This window comes from Mus musculus, chromosome 11 (genome assembly GCF_000001635.26).
Source record: "Mus musculus strain C57BL/6J chromosome 11, GRCm38.p6 C57BL/6J".
Lineage (NCBI taxonomy): Eukaryota > Metazoa > Chordata > Mammalia > Rodentia > Muridae > Mus > Mus musculus.
In genome coordinates, this window is record NC_000077.6 from 118,308,074 (window position 1) to 118,330,925 (window position 22,852).

At 49.4% G+C, this 22,852-nt stretch overlaps 1 protein-coding gene across 1 annotated transcript in view; it reads right to left on the reverse strand.

Annotated features, from left to right (window-relative positions):
• Timp2 (tissue inhibitor of metalloproteinase 2) overlaps positions 1 to 22,852 on the reverse strand; it is a 54,351-nt gene that overhangs the window by 7,013 nt on the left and 24,486 nt on the right. The window contains exons 2-4 of the mRNA NM_011594.3: positions 12,036 to 12,136; positions 9,346 to 9,454; positions 2,503 to 2,627 (exon numbers count right to left, since the gene is read on the reverse strand). Of these exons, the coding sequence (NP_035724.2) occupies positions 2,503 to 2,627; positions 9,346 to 9,454; positions 12,036 to 12,136 (335 nt within the window). The remainder of the gene's footprint in view (positions 1 to 2,502; positions 2,628 to 9,345; positions 9,455 to 12,035; positions 12,137 to 22,852) is intronic.

Here is a 22,852-nt window from a genome sequence, read left to right on the forward strand (position 1 = left end):
TCTCTGGCCTTTCTGCTATTTCTTAAAGCCAGCTCCCCCACACAGGGAGGCCAGAGCCTGAGCTTGATTGTTGCTAATTTGCAACTGAATAACGTACCTGGGCTTCCACAAAGAAGCTTTTATACTGTTGCTTTTCACTGTCCCACCTTTGCTTCTCAAGCAGGTCAGCAACGCCCTTCAGCCTGACTACAGCAGATGTAAAACCTAGCCTCCAACAAGGCAGGTGGCAGTTATTAATTTTCATCAAGAAGAATTCTAAGTACATATTGTGGCTTTGGTCTGATTTGGGAATAAGGTGTGCTATGAGGGCTAGTTAGTCAATGACGGGCAACCAGATCTGGAATCATACCAATCGAAGACAGGGGTACATGGCAAAAGGCTGTGGCTGTTGATAATACACCACAGAGACATGTTTGTGTGAAATATTACACAAACTAGCTGCACGTAGCCTCCTATGACGGAATTGGATGGTTCGAGAAGATCTGAGATCCTAAGGCAGGCACAGCCGCCAGCCACCATAATTCCTAGGCAGGACTATGGAGCATAAATAAATTTTATGCCTCGGTCCTGCTATTTTTATTATATAATCAGGGAGGAATTGTAGCCTCCCTCAGCCCTGAAGTAGGCTGATCCAGACTTTGACCTTGCTGCCACTGTGAAGGAAATTACCTAAGGTGGAGCCTTCTGACCTAGATGGCTCTTTTTTTCTGCCACCTGCCACTGCTCTTTCCAAGATACTGCTACCTGCTAAGAAGCACCTGATACATTCTGGAGGAACATCCTATTCTGCACATCACCTACTGGCTGGCTCCAGACACCAAGAATGGACTGGCAGGGGATGGGCCTTCCCCTTTTATAAGTAGACTCTCGTAGTAAACTGGAGGGCCTTGAACAGAATCATTTCTTGGCTCCATTAACCTCTCACTGTCTAAGTCTCTTTCAGTCCCAGCCTGCCTCCCTGGTGTACCCGGTCCTTGTAAGCCACAGGCCGGCATACAACAGAAAACCTGTGTATCCACCTACTTATACAATTCTGGTGTAACAGATGCACCTCTGCTTTGTGCCATCTGGTCTACCTTTTTAAAGGGATGGTTTCAGCTTAGGTCCTCCTGAAACTATAGCCACCACAAGGGGCTTACACTGGAGACAGATTAGAACTAAGTGATGCTCTTACTTGTTCTAAAGCACCTGCTTGGGTCAATGGGTCACACTAGCTTTTTAACCAAAAATTATGGAGCTTCAAGTGTCCACCTCTAGCCACACAGAGATGAAGAAAGAAACTTCGTTTTTACTCGTTTGTTCTTGAGACACAGTCTTTTGTATCCCAGGCTGGCCTACACGTTTCTATGTAACAAGTGATAATCAAAGATTACCTGTCTCAGCTCCCAAATGTTGAGGTTAAGAAATGTGCCACCACAGCTGGTTTATGTGGTGCTAGGAGACAACTCAGGGCTTCATGTGTGCTAGAAAGCACTCTCTCAATGGAGATACTTCCCGAAGACAGGATTTCACTCTGTAGCCCAGTCTGTCAAGGAACTCACTCTACAGTTCAGGTTTATTACAAACTCAGCAATCCTTCTGTCTCAGCCTCCTAAATGTGGTGTATAATCATGGCCAACATGTGTTTGCATTTGAGGTGCCAGGCACAGTGGAGCCATGCTTGACATGTATTCGGCTAGCCACCTGGGCTTGGAATCACTCCTTCAATAATCAAGTGATGGGAAACACCAGCCAGAAGGGGAGGAAGCACCAGAAAGTGTCAGCTGGCACAGGCCCATAGGACTCGACCCTGTGGGCAACTCCCAGGCTCACTCCTGGTAACAGGAGGGATGCTGGCTATTCTGTGATGCATCCTGCACTGGTGAGGGATAAAGCATCTGGGCCATGGACACACTGGTTCCCTGCAGTTGGCACGACCCCCAAATCTGGGAATAAATCCCGCCCACTCTGGTCACATCTAAGCACGTGTGCATCTACAGTTCTGCTTAGTGCCACCTCTGAGCAGATTCTGAGATGATAGACAAATACCCCCAGAATACCACATTTACAGAGACTCATGCATGGAAGTCTAGGATGTGGGGAACATACCTGTGCTCTTGGTCACACAATTTTTATGCCTATACATGGTAGGAAAACATTTCCAGGACTGTATTCTCCTCACAAAAATCTCCTTTCCTTAGAGCTTTCCTTCCTAGGAGCTGCCAGACATGTGGATTAATTTATATGCTTTGTCCCACCCCACAACCCCTTATCCTGAATATATTTCTTGAAAGGGTCAAAAGTCAAGGTTCTTCAGGGACCTGGGACCACAGGCTTTGTCTCTAGACAGACTGCCTCACTTCCTTACTGCCGCAGAGTTCAGTCCAAAACCAGGACTCACTATCCTGAGGGGCTGAGAAGCCAAGGCCTCACCCCCATTCCACTTAGAGATCTTGTGATGGACAAGGCCAGGGAGGGGTGAGGACTCATGCAGGGAGGGGCAACGATGCAGATTTTGCTCACCTTGCACTCACAGCCCATCTGGTACCTGTGGTTCAGGCTCTTCTTCTGGGTGATGCTAAGCGTGTCCCAGGGCACAATGAAGTCACAGAGGGTAATGTGCATCTTGCCATCTCCTTCTGCCTTTCCTGTCAGGAGAGTCACCAGGTCAATGTGAGCAACAAGTCTCCCCCTTCTGTCTTCCTCCTGCACCTGGGTACAGCTCTGGGTGTTGAGAGTCGGCTCTAATAATACCATGGTCAGACTACTCTGAGAGTATTTGTTGTTGTTTGGTTTTTCCAGACAGGGCTTTTCTGTATAGTCCTGGCTGTCCTAGAACTCACTGGCTGGACTTGAACTCTTAGAGATTTGCCTCTCTCTGTCTCCTGAGTGCTGGAATTAAAGGCCTGCATCACCACTGCCTAGGTACTCTGAGTTTTAAAACAACTCCTGTTAGGACTAGAGAGATGGCCAGTGGTTAAGAGTTCTTGCTTTTCTTCCAGGGGACAAGAGTTCAATTCCCAACACTCACGTGAGGCAGAGGCAGATTACCATGCCTGTAACTCCAGCTTCAGGGGATAGGACACCCTCGTGCCTCTTCTGTGGGCGCTGCGTCTCACTCAGCATATTCTCAGTCTTGTTCTCTCTCTCCCTCCCTCCTTCTCTCCCTCCCTCTTTCTTTCTTTTTCTCATGAACATAAAATAATAAAAAAAACACAACCCCCCCCACTTCCATTTTTTGAGACAGTGTTTCTCTGTGTAACAGCCCTAGCTGTACTGGAAAATATTTTGTAGACCAGGTTGGCCTTGAACTCACAGAGATCCACTTGCTTCTACCTCCCAAATTCTGGGATTAAGGGTGTACACCATTGGAAAAAAAAGAAACAATGCATGTTTGAGTCTAGTGTGGTGGGGTACAAAGAGGTACGAGTGGGAGGATCATGAATTGAAAGCTAAGCTTGTCCATATGGTGAGTTTGAGGCCAGCCCGGGCTATGTGAATTTATCTAAGAAGAACCAAAGGATGGAGGATGGATACCATCCCCTAGGTAGGGGTCTTGGACTGCATAAGAGTGAAGCAGAGCTGACTACAAGCAATCAAGTAGGTGAGCATGCATGTATTGTTTCCCTCTCTGCTCTGGACTAGTTGCTTCAAGTTCCTGCCTTGACTTCCCCGTACTGAGAGACTATAACCTGTAGCTGTGAGTGGACCTTTCCTCCTCTAGACTGCTTTTTTTGTTAGGGTATTTTATCACAATGACAGAAAGGAAACTAAAATAATGCTCAATGAGAAAATTCAGGAGACCAACAATGAAGGGCAGGGGCTCCCCATTCCCTTATCTGCAGCCACCACACTCCTTCATGTGTGAGACCATGCCTGGCTTTTTACATGGGTATTGGGATCTGAACTCGGGTCCTCATGGTTGTGCAGCAATCACTCTGAACCGCTGAGCTATCACTCCAGCCCCAGATCAAAGTGCACTACATACGTGCATGAAAATGTCACAAGGACTCGGATTTAAATGTTTGTTGTTTGTATGATGCTTATGTGTATGTGAGCACTCCTACACATCACAGGACACATGTGGACGTCAGTGAAGAACTTTGTATTGTCTTCTCTTTCCTTCTCCCTTTAAAGGGCTTGGGGGTTGAACTCCTGTTATCAGGTTTCTTTGGCAAGCACCCTTACTTGTTGAGCCATCTTGAGGCCGGCTCTTATTTGTACAATTAGTGAACACTAACTCAAAAAGAAAAGAAGAAGCCCCTTTAGCATAACCACACTTGCCTGGGCTCACATGGAGTAATCGTCTGTTGCAACATTGTAACCTGGAAAGAGTCTTGGGTATGTTTATGGCTGTGTGTTTACTTTTCCTTTCAAGAGAGAGAAACTTAAAAGAAAATTACAGGGAAAAACCTATACAAATCCACATGTGATGCTGAATCACCAGCCTGGGAGGAAGAGGCGTCCACAGCCAGCTGGCTGGGCAGTTTGCTGGGCCACGTGATTTCTGGCTAGCCCCTGGTTAAAGGGCCTGTCCTGACCTAAAGAACAGGAACCATATTGGGGAAATAAAGGCACGCCCAATCAGAAGGTTCCTGACCAGGCCCCAAGAGCTAAAGAAAGATTAGAGAGGTTTACTTTTTTTCTTTTTCCTTTATCTGCACAGTGTGCCTCAGGCCCGTTCCACCTCGTAAGAGAAGAATAAGGAGACTGAGTTGTCCAAAGAATGGTCCTTATGGGGAGAAATCAAAAGAGGCACAAAGGAAAACATCTCTGGCTGTCCTAACCAGCATAGGCTGTCTGTAAATATTCTAAGGGTGGTCCTGTGTGTGTGTGTGGGGGGGGGGGCTGGATGTTAGATATGTTCCCCAATCACTCACCATCTAATTTTCTGGGACAGAGTCCCTCACTGAACTTAGTTTACCAATTCACCTAGACTGGCTGACAGTGAGCTCCAGGGACCCTCCTGTGTCTAGAGTTCTAGGCATGGGCTGCTATGTCCAGCTTTCATGGGGGCTCCAGGGATCGAATTTACGCACTTTCCCAGTGGACCCATCTCCCCAGTGCCATCCCCCTGTCCCCAGAGTGGCTATTTTTCTGAGACAAGGTTTCTCTGTGTAGCCCAGTGTCCTGGAACACACTATGTAGACCAGGCTGGCTTCAAACTCAAAGATCTACCACTTGCCTCTGTCTCCTGAGAGCTGGGATTAAAGGCATGCACCACTACTGCCTGTCCCAGGGGTGGCTTTCTATTGAGGTCCTCTGCAGACCCTTCTCCCTTTTTCTCCTGTGAGGCTAACCTGCTCATTACCCAGCTACCACATCACACTCATTGGCTTTCATTCAGAGTGACAGACACAGGTGTCTGTCACCTTGCATTTATTTATGAAACACAATTATTCATGAATGTGGACTAGGCCCTGGTAACGGCACCCAGCAACTCTGCTATCTCTAACTTCATATGACAACAACTGCCCTACCTCTGGTCTGGGGGACACTGACAATTCAGGCCACCAAGCAGAGGATGCTGGTTTCTGAGGTGTTGGCCACCAGTTCAAACCCAAGCAGGTGTGTTTTCAGAGTGCACACCTGGCACATGTCCCATCTGCCGCCTTTCTGCTATACTAGTTTGCTCTCTCTTGGCATATTCAATTTTCTTCCACTGGGCCAACGAAATGGCTTGGTGTATGAGGGCGCTTGCTGCCAAACTTGTCTATCTGAGTTCAATCCCTGGGAGCTGCTCTGTAGGAGAGAGCTGACTCCCTCAAGATGTCCTCTGACTTCCGCTCAGATGCCATCATATCTGCACACATATACATGAAATAAGTAAATGTGTGGTTAATTCCCCTTCACCATGGAAGCCTTCAGCTGCTTCAGCTTCAGACATGATATAACGTCTGAGTTGGAAAGCTAACAGAAACATCAAACATAGGAAATCCTGGGCTGGAGAGATGGCTCAAGTTAAGAGCACTGAGTGCTTCTCTTCCAGAGGTCCTGAGTTCAATTCCCAGCAACCACATGGTGGTTCACAGCCATCTGTAATGAGATCTGACGCACTCTTCTAGTGTGTCTGAAAACAGCTATAATGCACTCATATACATAAAATAAATAATTCCTTAAAAAATTAGGAAATCACTTGTCAAATTCAATGGAAAAATACCACAAAAAATACACAACCGAACAGCACTAGAGCCCCTGGCATTGCATATTTAAGGCCTTGGATTCCATACCCAGCACCACAAAATATATGTGTGTGTGTATGTATGTATGTATGCATGCATGCATATATGGTATATACATGTGAATGTATGTGAATGTGTATATGTAAGTGTATATGCATGTATATGTGTGTATATGTATGTATGTATGCATGCATGCATATATGGTATATACATGTGAATGTATGTGAATGTGTATATGTAAGTATGTATGCATATATATGTGTGTATATGTATGTATGTATGCATGCATGCATATATGGTATATACATGTGAATGTATGTGAATCTGTATATATAAGTGTGTATGCATGTATATGTGTATGTATATATATATATATATATATATATATATGATATATAAGTGTGTATGTATGTATGTATGTATGTGAATGTATATGAGCATATACATGGATGGATGGATGGATGGATGCATGTGTATATGGGTATGCATGTGGATGTACATGTCCATACATGTGTATGTGTATATGTATATATGGGTGTGTTTGTGTGTTAATATATATGTATATATATGTGTATATGGGTATGTACATGTGTGTATGTTTATGTATGACTGTGTTTATATGTGTATATAGTGTGTGTATGTATTCATATATGTATGTATGTGCATGCGTGTGTATATGTATGTATGTATATGTGTGTATATGTATGTATGTATATACATATATGTGTGTATATATGTATATACACATACGTATAAAAAGGGAGACAGGTCATACACTTGCTATAACATGAACAGAACCTGGCTTCATGCCCAGTAAAATAAACTGCCACAAAAGGATATAACCCTGCTAGACCTGAGAGCTGCCTAAAATATGTAAGTTCACAGAAACTGAAAGTAGATGGCAGGGACCAGAACCCAGGCCCTGGGGCAAGACAAGGACTGAGATGCTTGTGGCCAGTGGGACCAAGATGTAGTTTGGGAAGATGACACAGTCTTGGAATAGACAGTGATAGCTACACACTCTTGTGGATACATTTAGTGCCACCGAGTCCTCTGCTCAGGCAGTTATAGAGGCACACTCCATTTTACATGTTTCTGCAGTTTTTGTTACTTTCATGCATTTTGTGTGTATGGGTGAGTGTGCATGTGTGTGTGTGTATGTGTGCATCTGTGTGTATGTGTGTCCATGTGTGATGTGTGTGTGCATGTGTGTGTGTATATGGGTGAGTGGGTCCATGTGCATGCATGTGTGCATGCACATGTGTGTGTGTAAATCAGAAGAAAACTCAAGAGTTGCTTTTCTTCTACTGTGTAGGTCCTGGGGATCAAACTCGGGCTTAATGGCCAGTGCCTTCACCCACTGGCAATCTAACTAGCCTAGATCCTGCAGGAAGGAGTTTTATGGTTTTGTTGTTGTTTGTTGCTGTTGAAACAAGATCTCATTGCCTAGGACTGTGAGTTCACAGAGATCTGCCTTCTCCTTCCTCCCAAGTGCCAGGACTAAAGATGTATGCCACCATACCTAACTATACTAGTGAAGTTTTTAAAACAGCATGCAGCCTATTTACAAGTGTCATGTATTGACAGTATGCTCTGTGGCTAGTCAGGAGTGTGTCCGGGGCAGCAAGTGTTATATAGTCTAAGATGCCAGGTGCATGGTTCCTGAGTGGCTTCGGGTACCTTTAGTCTGCATTGTACCTGGAGCTGCAGTGGAGTTGGGTCTTAGCAGGCCTAGAAGACTTGTGTGATGATATCTGTGTGACATTCTTCTAAGACAGAGGAGGCAATGGCAAGCATGGGTGTTGCATGGACAGGAGAAAGCACGGCATATGTGGAAAACCTCTGACAGACAATGTGGATGGCAGGGATATGGCATGACAGAAACTATGACATCCGCCCACATGGTCACTGGAATTATCTGGCCTCCTGTTTGGACCCAGAGCCTGGCTCTTAGAGAAGGCAGGGAAGAGGCACGGAGAGTGCCTTAATGCATGCCCAAGTCTACAAAACAGAGCAGCCCCAGCACTGACCATGAAACCGCTGCCCTGCAAGACTCTCCCATTGTCCCCCCCGCCCCCACTTTGCTCAGGCATCCTGCAGCTTCCTCACACCATCGAGGCACGAGGAATGAGGCACGAGTTTGAGCCTGCTTGTAGCAGTCACTGTGTGTCAGGCTCCTGATAGCAAGACATGGCTTACCTATTTGTAGGCTGCCTGCCTATTTGAAGCCTCTAAATGGTTCAGTGGGCTGGTTTTTATCTCACGGAACAGAAAGCAGTGCCCATATTTGGGATATCCAAGTGATAAGCAGCTCTGACCGACAGGTCTGGCCCCAAGAGGTTAAAAAAAAAATACTCCTGGTATCCATGTGCACAGGAGATGGCATGCCTGGCCCCTGAGGTAAACCCCACCCAGTATGTACTAACCAGCTATCCGTAACTCCTGGCCTTTGTCAAGGAAGGTTCTAGTTAGAAACTGGCTCTTAGCCCTAACCACACATGGATTCTCCTGAGGAGATACCCAAGCCCCAGATTCTTCTCCTTGACTTGGACTGGATACAGGCTACAAGAATCCTGGTGGCTAGCGAAGCAGGCAAAACACTCAAGATACATAAAAATAAACCTGTTTTTTGGGTAGAGCCAGCAGGGGTGCTCCAAGCCTATTCTTAAGAACCTCTATCTACCACTTCTGGTTTTAAGCTGCTCTATGATCGCAATCAGCTCATAGGAAATATAACCATTGGCTCTTGGCAGGTGTTGCAAGCAGACCCCAGGCTAATCACTATGCTCAAGGCCAAGCCCTCTTCTGCACTGGGGGATCACGGCAACACCTTTATAATATGACAGTGGAGGACCTGTGCGATCTCTGTAGGGAAATGGGAAAGCCCCTAAACGCCCAGCCAGTGCCCAGGGAAGAGATTGCTGCTGGCCTTCCCAAGAATGTGGCCTGCTGGAGAGGCTGCTAATACAGACGGCTTCTGTATAGGTGAGGGCCAGGTGGGTGCCTCCAACAAAGGCCACTCATGTCTCCTGTACATGGGCTATCAGCAGTCCCTGGCCCAATGCAATTCTGCTCTTTCGTCCCTAGAGGGCAGTGTGGGAAGTTTGTTCCTTAGGGACCAGGACACTGGAATTCTCTGCACCACAATTCAGCACTCAGTGGGGAAGGGTGAACTCCCACACACCTGCAATTAGATACTCCTTCTTTCCTCCAACGTCCAGCGAGACCCCGCACACTGCTGAAGAGGGGGCCGTGTAGATAAACTCGATGTCTTTGTCAGGTCCTTTGAACATCTGCAAAACACAGGAAGGCAGGTATAATAGAGATGTGGCTCCCACCCAGAGCATGATGGGAATAGGAACACATGGTTGCACCCAGGCATGCCCCCAACCCAGGACCCAGGTTGCACAGGCGTATCCCATGGATTCACAAGCCATCACTGCTTTGCGAAGGTGTTCAGAGTCGTCTGCTGAGGGCTGTGGGGACATCTTAGCGGGTAAGCACAGTCCTGTCATCTGTGGGAGACTTTCTCCAAGGACATTTCTGCATGAGGTCATTTTAGGACCTCTGGATAAGGTCTAGAGAGTCTTACTGGCCACGGAGGGCTCATCTTCATTCCCAGGAACTGTGTTAATTTATCTGCTGTGGACTTCCCATTTTCTTTTGATCTTCATACCCCCCAGCCCCCACCCCCACTTCTGGATTAAACCTAAGCCCAATAATTTACACCCCAGCCCTACTTCAGGATTCTTTTTACTTTGTAGCCAGTCCTGGTCTTGAATTCTCCATTCCCCTGCCTCAGCCAGGATGCTAGGCTTATAGGCTTGTACTGCAACACCCTGCTTATTTCCAGAGATTTTGGTCTTGAAGCACTGGCTACCAGGAAACAACGAAGGAGAGAAAGGAGCCCTTGGAACCAGAACAGAACCTCAGAGTCGGGAGAGGGCTTGATTTCTCAATGCCTTAATTACCCAGCTCTTTAGCTGCCCTGCTGAGGAAGACATTTCCCAGCAGCTAGCTGTGTGTGTGTGTGTGAGTGTGTACGTGTGTGTGGTGTGTGTGGCATATATGTGTGTGTGTGTTGTGTGTGTGGTTGTGTTGTGTATGTGGTTGTGTTGTGTGTGTGTGGTGTCTGTATTTGGTATGTGTGGTATATGTGTGCAGTCTGTGTGTGGTATATGTGTATGGTATGTGTGTGTATGGTGTGTGTGGTATGTGTGTGGTATGTGTGGTGTGTGTATGTGTGTGTATATGTGTGTGTGTGATGTGTATGGTGTGTATATGTGTATGTGGTGTATGTGTGGTATGTGTGTGTGTGTGTGGTGTCCCCACTTTTCCCATCTTACTCCTGTCCTTCCTAACACTGCAGAGAAAGGCTTTTCTTTTTGTCTCTTCCTCCCTTCCTTCATCCTTCCTTTGAGTTTTAAAGGTTTAGGTTATTTCTCTTTACAAGATGTGTTTGTCTGCATGTCTGCTGCCATGTGCATGATACCCTCAGAAGCCAGAAGAGGGCGCTGGATCCCCTCCAGCAGAAGTGCGGGTGGTTGTGAGCTGTAGGACATGGGTGATGGGCCTTGAACTCTGAAAGAGCAGCAAGTGCTCTTAACACCAACAGCCCAGTCTCCAGCCTCTCTCCTAGAGGACCCTGCAGGAAGAAGCTTGCAAGGTCTCCTTGGGCATCTCAAATGACGCCACTCCAAAAGGTCAGAGTCACTTCCTTGGCATTAAGCAATGAGGATATTATGAAAGGCTACCTGCTTCTCTGCCTCGTAAAGAGGCTTTGGTATCGAGTGGCTAGTCATCCCCTTGAGGTGACACAACCACTATGGTGTGGCAAAGCTGTCCCTAACACTGGAGGAGCCAGCTGTTTTCCTTTGAACTTCAAGGCAGTTGTTGCCATCAGCAGGCACCAGCACATCTCATTGCCAAGCTAGGATTTGAACTTGGGACTTCAGGTATGCTAGGCAAGCACTCTACCAATTGAGCCACAACCTCAGCCTCTCCTTCTCCCTCTCCCACTCCCTCTCCAATATGAATCTCTTCCTATTTGTCTCCAACATGGAAAAGACTCTGAAAACACTAGCAGACACCACCACAGTCACTATGGCTGCCGTGTGCAGTCTCTTTGACGACAGTGGTATATGTGCTGTGTGTGTGGTGTGTGTATGTGTGTGTATGTGTGTGTATATGGTGTCTCTGACTACAGTCCTGTTCACCCAATGGGATTCCTTCTCAGTAAGCGGCCCAGCACAGGGAGGAAAGCTACCCCTGAGCACACCCACCTGCCAGACTCACCCTTTTACAATAAGCTACACACCAGTGTATCACCCAACAAAATCAGGATAGCACGTTTCTGAAACTAGACAGATGTGGTGCTCTGAACAAAAATGGTCCCATAGTCTCGGGTATTTAAATGCTTGGTCCCCAGCTGGTGGAATTGTATGGGAAGGATTAAGGGATGTGGCCTTGTTGGAAGAGGTGTGTCACTAGAGGTGGGCTTTGAGGTTTCAAATGACCATGGTAGGCCCAGTGTGTCTCTCACTCTGCCTGTGGATGGGGATGTAAAGTTCTCAGATGCTGCCCCAGCACCATGCTCTTGTCTGCTTTCCACTATGGTGATCGGAGACTAAACCTTTGAAACTATAAGAAAGACTCCATTAAATTCTTGGTTTTACCAGTGCTGCCTTGGCCCTGGTGTTGCTTCACAGCATAGGATGGTAACTGAGATAGTTGAACACGTAACATTTCTGCCTGGCTTTTGTGTTCTTGTAGATTGACAACTCAGTTCTCTGGCCTAGTGGTGGCTGAGTCCCCAGCCTTGCCCTGGCCCCTGCCCCTGCTCCCTACTCCCCAACCCCTGTACAGTCAATGTACCTTTATCTGCTTGATCTCATACTGAATCCTCTTGATGGGGTTGCCATAGATGTCATTCCCGGAATCCACCTCCTTCTCGCTCACTGCTTTGGCTCTGATCACTGCAAAGCACAGAGACAGGGATGTAAGGAAAGTCCCCATGACCAGGATCCAGGCTCTGCCCACGGGAGTAAGATGTGCTCCCTATGGGGAGGTGAGCCTATTTCCCACCTGCTGTAACCTGAGGGATCAGAGGAGACTCCTGTCTTGTCATAAGCAAGGAGAGGAGGTTCTGTGGCTTGTCATGCTATGGTTGTCAGCAAGAGTTCTTCGCTGTGGCTGGGACACGGCTCAGACGGTAGAGTACTTCCTAGCCTGCACCAAGGCCTGTGCTCAATCTCTAGTACAGAATACCAAATAAGACTGGGCACAGTGACACTCACCTTACCAGCCCTTGGGAGGCAGAGCCAGGAGGGTCAGGATGTCAAGGCCAGCCTGGGCTAATGAAAACAAAAGCTGGGAGTGGTGACACATGGTGACATATGCCTTTGACTCCAGCACTTGGGGTGGGGGGTAAGGAGACAGAGACAAGTAGATATCTGTGAGTTCAAGGTCATCCTGGTCTACATAGTGAGTTCCAGGTCAGCAAGGGCTACAAAGTGAGACCCTGTCTCAAACAAAACAAACCAGCCCAAACCAGCAAATCCCCAAATGAATCCTTTGCTGACAAGGGTGAAGGCAGAAGAAGCTGGGAGCCCCTGCCCGGGTGGCTGCGAACAGCAGGCTGCAGCCACTGTGGGTCTGGTTCTTCCTGCTTATCGGTCGCTAGAGAAACGGTTAACGAATGGCCTGGCGTGCAATCCTGCTCCTGCAGGTAGGGTTGATGGACAGCCGGTGAAGTGGCTTTGACACTCCAGCGTCTCATCCTCAAACAGGCTTTGAGGACTAGAGCAGAGGGGTCATCTACCTCAAAGCCTGATTGACTCAGATCTGGGGACTCCACTGGGGAGCACTGGAGTACAGCTCAGGGCAGACCACCTGCCTAGTATGCAAGAGGGCCTAAGTTCCCACCCTAGCAACTCAAAAGGAAGACGTTTCCGTGGAAAACATCCTATGGGCCATGTATGTGAAGGTCAGAGGAGACTTTCATTTCTCAGATGCCAATCGCCTTGTTGCTTGGAGGAGAGGAGCTGATTTTTTTTTTTTTTAATTTATTGGAGGCTGGCAAAGTTTGCACGCTGCAACCAATATATCAAAGTCAGAGGGCAACTTGTGAGCTTCAATTCTTTCTCTCTACCATGTGAGTTTATGTATAATCCTCACTGGCTCCCCACCTTGGGTTTTGAGACAGGGTCTCTCACTGGCCTGGAGCTCAGTGAGTAGGCCTCTGGCCAGCAAGCCCCTGGGTCCACCCTGTCTTTTCCTTCCCAGTACTGGGATTACAAGTGCCTGCCACCGCGTGTGGCCTTCTGTAACGTGTATTTTATGAGAAGCAGGACATGGGGGTGGGAAAGCATATTAGTCAGGTTACAGTTAGTGACACTGGTGTGGCTCATAAACTTTAGACATCGATGGTAAGGAAGCAGGTCCTGTAGGAACTGTATCCCAGGCAACTGTATCCCAGGCAACAACAGCGCAGGTCCTGTAGGAACTGTATCCCAGGCAACAACAGCCTTAAAAAGTGATGTACAGAGACAGAACAAGAAAGTTCCAGAGTGGTATGGAACCTGATCATGCCCGACAGGACTCTTCTATCAGGAATCAAACCCCTGCTCCCTCCCTGGAGACCTCCCTCTGCACACCAGCAGTCGCTGTGACAGGCAGGCCTCCCTCTCTTTCACTTGGAGCTTATTACCTGGGCCAGGGCCTATTTAATGGCTTCTAAAGGCTTGCCCTTCAAATGGCAGTGGTGTAGGGTCGCTCTGGGCAAGTGTTTTGTCACTGGGCACATGAGATAAACAGAGACAAGGAGCAGGCAGTGCCGGCTCAGAGTCTCCAGTGGTCAGTTTGAGTCTTGGAAACTTGTGGCCAGGACTGTTTCCCACAGAGGCAGGGAGGTCCAGGCACGTGGGAGTGCCACCTGCTCTTCAGACCCCAGCACACTCTGGATCCCTCCCCATGAGTCTCACACCACAGCCCGGGCCCCACCCAGCTCCAAGGCCCATTAACTTTGGTGCTTTGGTCCTTCTGTGCAGCTGAGTAACCACTGGCCTGGCCACAAGGTCCTGTTTCCCAGCCTAAAGCAAGCCACCTGGCAGGCCACCCCACAACAAAAGGCCCTCTCTCGGTTCTGCGCCTTCTCCATAAACATTCCTGCAAAATACCTTCCCTTAACTTTTTGAGCCAGATGATGCACACTTTTAATCCCAGCACTGGGGAGGCAGAGGCAAGCAGATCTCTGAATTTGAGCCTAGCCTGGTTTATATAGCTAATTCCAGGACAGCCAGAGCTATACGTTCTGCAACATCACTTGGCCCTTGCTCTTTCCTAATCCATTTTGCTCCCTGGCCCCCACATGCTCGGATACCCAGATATGTTACTCCCCCCCCCCCAGAACAGAAAAGCTCTTCTACCCAAAATGCCACCTCTAGCTCCCTTCCCAGAGAACTTGCACTCAGCCTCGAGAAGCAGCCCTTCCTGGCTTCTCCCTGCAGTGGCTGCTGCTCTTCTCCCACACTATCTGGTGTAAATGCCTGTGCATCTGCCTGCTGAGAGGTCCTAACCGGTAGAGGCCATGCTATGGAACAGATGGGACTCAGAGAACATCTGCCAGATGGAGCTGGGCTGACCCTGACAGCCTCAGGATGGCAGCATGGGCATGGCTGGCCCTTGGTCCCCACTGTGTAATCTGTACAACCATCACTGTGCTTATGCAAATGTGTGAGCATGTTGGTAAATACTGCCCAGTGTTTGCTCTCTGTATAGCACTGTTGTCAGCTTGGAAACAAGACGGGACAGGGGTCTCAAAGGAGTGACTCACCTCCTTCTGCCTGTCTAGAGAACTTCTAGCCTTGTTTCTCAGTAATGGCCCATTATACTGCACCATGCTTACTCCTCCAATGTGTTCACTAAGGGCTGGGGCTGTAGCTTAGCCGGTGGAGGGCTTAAGTTGCCATCCACAAAGTCCTTAGCTCAAGTCCCACCACCTACAACTGGACATGGCATGTTCTTAGAATCTTAGCATTCCCTTGAACTATAGAGTTCTGAGGCTGGCCTGGGCTATTTGAGACCATGTCTCAACCCAAAACAAACAATAAATGTTCAATAAAGGCAACACCCTCTTGGCAATCAGAAAATAAGCCCAATGACTTCCAGACAGCCAAAAGCTCTCCTTTCTCTCCCATAGAACCTAGGATTCAATACTGCTGTCTCATGGAAGTCCCCAACTTCCCACACCGCCGTTGAGTCCCTGACATGATCTAAGCCGAAAGACTGAGTGAGATACAATCAGGTGCGCGCATTTGTGTGAGAGGCGCTGCTGCAGAGATGAACTCTGACAGTCGTGATCCTCAGAGACCATTTGACGGTGCAGGTGACACAGATGTCACCAGCTTGTGTCATATTGTGATGGTGAGGGCTAGTGAGGCCCTGGGCAGGGCATACAGTGCTAGGGACACATTGAAAACAGGGCAAATTTCTCTGCTCCTATAAGACAAAGACCTGGACGCTGGCCCTGGTCCCGTGACAGTCAGATGGGCCAGGACAGTATGTGACTGTGTGCTCACTTTGCTTCAGGGATGAAGGCCATCTACTTTCTTTTTTGAAAATCTCATATGAGAGGAGACGGATGAGCTGAGAGTCTGGGGTAGACACAGGATTTTCAGGCTAGAACATTAATGGGGACACAGTTCTGGAGTGTTTGTAGGGAGTGGGGAGGGGCAGACATGGAGAATCTCCATTGACAACTGGGCTGCTTCTAGGTAGCCAGGAACCACAGGTCTGGGTTAAACCTGGGTGGACACTCCTCTCCCACTTAACGGTCCTGTTGCGAGACAGGGCCGGCACTGTTGAGTACAGCAGACATGGGTCTTAGCTCTTATCTGGTGAGAACACTGGATGGAGGAGGAGACCGGGGAGATTGTCCCAGTAAAAGCCTTCACCGCCCTGGTCTTAGATCACTCTGATCTAGGCAGTGGGCAGACAGATGGACAGGAAAGGAGAGGAAATAGAGAATCCTCTAATAGGAATAGGAATAACCCCTAAACCACACACACAGCAGTGGTCATCACTGTGACCTCTGGGGCTGTAGAGAAGGGAAACCCATCACAGATGGGCAGCCTTCCTGAGTCCCCGGCCATTTGAAGGCCAGGGAAGTGCAGAGACTCAGAGAATATGGAATGAACTAGAAGCAAGGCATGGGTGACTGTTGACTGAACATTTACAGGCTAGGCTCGGGGCAGACACCAGAGTGGGACCAGCTATATCCAGTCCTGTCCCACTACCTACCCACGAAGCTGGACACAGCAGCATGAGGCTCGTGTTTAAGTGCTTTGTGCCCCCACCCCCTGCAGCTCAAAATTTGCTTTCTCCTCTTTTCCTTCTGCTAAGCCAACATCTGGGTTTGCCATTGAAAGTGCTACACTGGCTGATGGATTCGCTGCCAGATGCTGGCTACTGGAATGCACAAGCGCTGACTTAATTCAAAGCACACACAACCGCAGAGCCCCTACCCCCATCCCTCTGGCTGAGGACACCGCATGATGTCACTTCCCCCTCCAGGAGCCTGCAAAAACAATCCCAGTGTACCCAGCAGAAGGGGATGGAAAAGACCTAGGTGGGTGTTGAGGTCACTGGTAATGAGCCAAAGATGATGGGCCATGTTTGCATTTGACAGTAACAACTGCCCAGGAACAACAACAGAGGCTGGGCTGTCCTGCTTCTGTCCTCTTTAGGAGGGAAGGTGCTAGAAACTCTAGGTGATGGCCATGGCTAAAGGCAACTGGAAGATTCAGAATACTCCACGGATAACAACTGTGGCAAAAGAGTCATGGTTCTCCCTCCGGAGGGGCTCCTGTCTGTCCCCTGGGTCACCAACACATGGTCTATTGAGCCCTGAAGACATGTTCATAAATCCAACAAGACTGTGTGTGTGTGTGTGTGTGTGTGTGGGTGTGTGTGTGGGTGTGTGTGTGTAGAGAGAAAGGGAGGAGGGAGAGAGAGAGAGAGAGAGAGAGAGAGAGAGAGAGAGAGAGAGAGAGAGAACACTAGGTAACTTTTACTAGCCTGGAATTCACTATGTAAACTAGGCTAGCCTTGAGGTCACAGAGATCTACCTGCTTCTGCCTCCCAAGTACAGGGATTAAAGACATGCACCACCACACCCAGCTTGTCAGCGACTTTAGATTTTGATAGTGTCCATTGTAACATCATTGTGGAAGTCCCTTGAGAATCTAAAGACACAACATGCCCAGAGTCCATTGGAGGGTCATAACCTGAAAGAAAGCTGCTTGCAAGAGTCTTCCTTGTTGGAGTCTGGAGTCTGTAACCCTCTTGTGGGCCCACCTGCTCTTGGGACAATCCCATAAGCCAACTGAATATTTAAGTCCTATGCACGGCTCCTACTCAGCTCCCTCTCTGGGGCGAGTTTCCCACAATGAGCCAGATAAACCTGTAGCTATCAACACCTGTCTTCTGAGGTTGAAAAGATTTACTCAGGATCACCAGAGGGTCACTACCTGGCCACTCGATCCTTCAGGATTCTGCTGTGACACGGGTCCAGCAAGGTCCTATAGAAAACCTGTCAGTTTAATTTGGCCAGCGATAGTTTTAAGGCTACTGGCATTAAGGTGGGGGAGATCCCTCAGGGAAAAACCTCCCTCATCCCATCGATACAAATAGATACAAATGGATACAAATGCAGTAACTTTAGGTCTAGCTACAGAAAGACCTCCCTAATCCCGTCATACAAATAGATACAAATGGATACAAATGCGGTAACTTTAGGCCCAGCTGCCGATATCTAACTAAAGTCAGCCACTCTACTTCTTTGTTTCTTGAGAGAGTTCTTGCCAGTCAATTTAGCCGGATTATATATATATATAAAATCTTTCTCCCAGAGTAAACAAAGGCTCTGGTGGCTTTCTCCAGTCTGTTCTGCTTGGGGATGAAGGGGTGGGGTGATAAGGTCTTGTCCTTTACATCCTCCATTCAGCTAGCAAAGTGCCAACGGCACCCATAACTAGACCCTGACTGAGGTGGCCCCTTGGGATCAGTTTCTTGTCCCTTTAGAGAGAGCATCACAATACACATAGCTGGTCAGCCAGGCTGCCTTTCCATTGAATTTGGATTAATTTGTCTTGAACTCTGAAAGTCAGCCTGGAGAAGAACTGGGCAATGCCCCAATTCTATACCCTCGGCTGGGGACGTAAGATCAGCCACACCGTCCTGGCTTTGTCCTGTGACAGCTGCCATCAGATGGTTACAGTGTTCAGGATGCTGTCCTTGAACTGCTGTGGGACCTGAGTTGGGCTGTGGAGGGCATGGGGACGACCACTTGGATGGACCTTTCTTGTTCCTTAGAATGGGACGACTTCACTGGCTGGAGGACCCACTGAAGATGGGGAATAGTGGTCAACAGAGGGGCTTTGTCCTGGAGCCCTAAAACCTGTTCTGGCTCCCAGGTCTTGAGGCAACACCTCAGCATGAGGATGTAGAGTTATAGGTGAGCAGCCAGGTGTCGCAAGGGATGAAAGGCAGGTTTGGTGCTCACAAGTCCTCAGGTACCAAGGATTCCAGCTCTACCTGCTGTCTCTGGCTTCATGGTGATCAACCTTCTCACTGTTGTGACCTCACGGTGACCTCTGCAGATTGCTGAGGTCGTCCACTGAACTCTACCCTGCCTTGTTTGCTCCACGCCCAGCCACTCTGGTTGGTGGGGGAAAAAAAAAAAAGACCTTCCCCAAATCCTTTTTCTCTCATTTCCCTAAAAAGGAAAAGGGGGCTGTCATTCAGTAATTAAAAACAGTCCTGTGCTGGTGAGCAGGATTCCACACTGCCTTCCTCTGTCAGCAGCTGAGACCAGCCAGCCCCTCCCACAGAAACTCCCAAATCCGATGATCTGTCCCTTCATAGGCAGCAACTGGGCTTTTGGGGAGTGTGAAGCCAAGCAGGACTCCAGCCTTGGGGAAGGGCCGAGCCTACTCAGGATGAGGTCAAGACCTGTTCATCTACAACAACCCAGGTCAAGGCGAGCCGATGGGTGTGGCTGAGGGTGAGGGAGGAGGGGGATGGGGTTCCAAAGCTCTGGCCAAGGGACTGCAGGACACTCAGCTCTGGGCCACACCACTCATGGACTGGTGCCTGGGAATGTGCCAGGCCTGCCTAGCAGCAGGCTCCCTGCCCACCGCTCAGATTCTAGCATGATCGCATGCACAGGAGGGCGGCTGTCCGCTAGATGCCCGTCTCCATGGAGACCAGCTTTCCCATCTCCATTTCCTGCCCATTCCTCTGGCTCTTCTCCGGGAGGGCGATGGCACATCTATATGAGCGAGCAGAAGCAAGCTACAAGCATTCTTGGCCCAGCCCTCCAGCTGCATCATGCCCCCCAGGACCCTGGCTCTATCCTTCTAGGCCTGGTGGAACCAAGCCCACGCCCTGCAACCCTTCCTTTACAGTGGCGGGCCAGCAGAATCTCATGCCAAGGCCTTAAGTGCGGCCCTTCCCATTCACGTGCCGCTGAATCATTTGAAAAACATCCATCCCGCTCGTGGGAGGGTTTGCTGAGAACAGTGTGGCTTTGTGGAGGAGGCTGCTGCTCCGCAGTTTCTATGCCAAGAAGCCAAGGGCCTCACGGGAGCCAAGCTCAGCCCTGTAAAATCCCGAAGCCGGGCAAGCCGGGCAGCATAGAGCAGGGCAGAGAAAGCCCAGAGAGATCCCCAAGGGCACTCTGCCGACCCCTGTAAACCATCTGTCTTCCCATAGCACTGAGGCAGGTTGGGGTCTTCACTTGGTGGCTGTGGATGGAAAGATGGATGGACGGATGGACAGACGGATGTCGGTCATCTTTCTTCGTTCGCTCCTTTCCCAGGAGCAGACCCTAGGATGACCAGACCTTTGGGCCTTTGCTTTAGTGCTTAGCACTGACAATCCTGGGCCTATAAATGGGACACTAAGGCATGGAGCTGTGAGCAGAGCCCATACACCATGTCTGAAGGGGCACTGCAGAATGTACGTTCTCATTCCCCAGCCCCTCATCAGTAGAGCCCCACCCCAAGCCACGGAGTACGGAAGGACATTCAGGATAGCCCTCAAGTGTCCAGCCAGATGGTCTAGGGCCCATAGCTTCCCCAGTCTGGATCCTCTGAAGACTGGTGAGAGGCCAGACCCTGTCTGGTTTTGGACTCTGATCTCTTGCTCTTATGTACTTGTTGGGGAGGGGGAACAATACAGGTTAGAGAGGGTCCCTGCCCCACTCCCAAACTCATGCCCCTTTTCTAAACGCATCCTCTCATTGATATGGAGTCCTGGGTGCTGCTGTTAGCATGTGCATGCACGGCTTGGTGCTTAGCATATGTACATGTGCTAGCCATGCAGGCAGTTAGGTAGGGAGAGGTGACTGAGCCAAGTGTGTCCCAGTGGATCATCCTAGTCACCACTGACTGGCTCAGCCAGTGTGGCAGTGAGCAGTGCAGGCACCTGCGTCTCTCACCTGGTGGACATCCCAGGCATGCCCCAACCTGTGGACAGTGACTGCTGCTGTCCTGCAAATCTGGGTAGACAGGGTGCCTGTCCAGCACACGGTCAGCCCCGGAGACTTTTCTGAGTACATGTACACTGGAGAAAATGCATGGGGCAGAGATGCGAGGATGGAGCTTGATGAAAAGGATTCTGGTGAGTGCAGCACGTAGTCGGAATAAAGGTTCTGCCCCCTGCCCCTGTGGGTACAGAGACACAAAGCCGGGAGAAGCTCTGGCATACACAGTGCTCTGAGGAGGTGCAGGGCAAGAGTGCTTCAGGAGGCGAAGGATAAAGGCAGCCTCCATGCCTGGACTCTTCTGCAACCAGACAGAGCTCTGTACAAACCCAGAAGCCTCACACTCGCCCTTAATACTCCATCTCAGTAGGCTAGGCCTGGAGTGTGAATATGGACTGCTCTAACCCTGGCCAGCAGTGCTATCTATGAGAACCAATGCCTCAGGATTTGAGTGGTGTCAAGCAGGAGTGTCCTCTGAACACCCTGTGGGAAGCCACATGTGCCGTTGCAGAGTGGCACTGACTACTGCTGGCCACCACGCATAAGTTTGGACAAACAACCAATGTGTACATATGCAGTAAAGTTTTTTGCAAAGACACTGCCTGGCCCGGGCATGATAATGAGGTTCTGTAAGGTACTGAGAGTATAACCAATCAGATGTGAGACATGCAAATGAGGTATGATAATGAGGCTCTGTGAGGTACAGAGAGAGAGAGTAGCCAATCAGATGAGGAACATGCAAATGAGGCTTAGTGCATAACCAATCCGGGTGTGAGACATGCCTCTCCTAGGCCTATAAAAGCAGCACCAGTTCTGGGCTCGGGGTCTTTCGCCTCTACAATCAAGCTCTCCCAATAAACGTGTGCAGAAGGATCCTGTTGCAGCGTCATTCTTCCTGGCCAGTCGAGCGCGCGTAAGAACACCCGTCAAGAATGCAGATGCCAGTGACAGAGATGGCTGAAGTTGGGCATGAGGGAGGAGACGGACTCTCAAGACTGGGGAGTCAGCGTGTTGACCCCTTGCCTGTCCCCTGAGTGACAGAGCCTTTACTCTTGTCACTGTGGTCCTTGAGGCTGATGGGTGAGGAGAGTGGAGGGTGCTGTGGAGGCTCCAGGTTACACACCCGAGGACTTTGCATTGCCACTCAGATGTCTCAGTGTAACCTAAAGGGTGAAATGGGGTCCACACTAACTCATGACCCTTTGCGGATAAGATGGGAAGGCAGTCATGACATCTCCTCAGGGAATCGCTGGAAGTCATTGTTTTAGCATGAGGAGATCCTAGGGGTTGGATTTACAACCTATACCACTGGCCTGAGCCAAGGCTAGCCCATCCCCCTTTAGCCTCGTATAGAGACAGGTGGGAGAGGGCAGGGTTTTTCCACATGCTCCCTGCCAAGGGACAGTGTAGGTGTTACTGTCCAGGCAGAGGTGACTCATCCTTCATCATGTCTCAGCACCCATCCCTACACCTACTTTTAGCTCAGTGTAGCTGAGGAGAAGCAATCCCTTACTCAGAACATGGGCCACAAATACCATTTTTGTAAATGGAAACAAAAACAATGTGCTGCGCCCTGGGAAGATGGGTCTGCTCATTGGGCTGTGGCTTCCAACTAAGTTGGGAGGCTCGGTTACACAACATGAGGTCCAGTTGTGACCGCATCTTTAGGCTGAGGGACGCCGCAACACCCACTCGACTCCTCTGGATGGAGGTGGTGCTGCAGGGTGCCCCGTATCATGCAACACTGAGCCTCAGCCAACAGTCAGGCAGAAACGAGGTCTGACAACCGGGAAACAAAAGCAGATTCCAAACCCCTGTGGGATATCACTACGGTCCAGCCAGATGAGGAGCACGGTAGCAGGCGGCTTCGGACTCAGGCTGCTCAGAACCACACACCCACCGGGCCCAGTATGTAACATCATGCTGTGGGCCTAACCCCTGGGCAACACTGCTCACACAGGCTACTCAATGCTCGTGTGTTCTGCTATGCACAAGCTGTACGGCCCTCATAGACTGCTCCCAGCTTACCTGCTGGGACAGGGCTGGGGAAAGGGTCGGGGACAGCAATTGGCACTCCGTGTAGATGAAAACTATCAGGAGAGCAGAGGAAACTCTTTCAGCAGAAATGGTGCAAACGGGAAGCCGA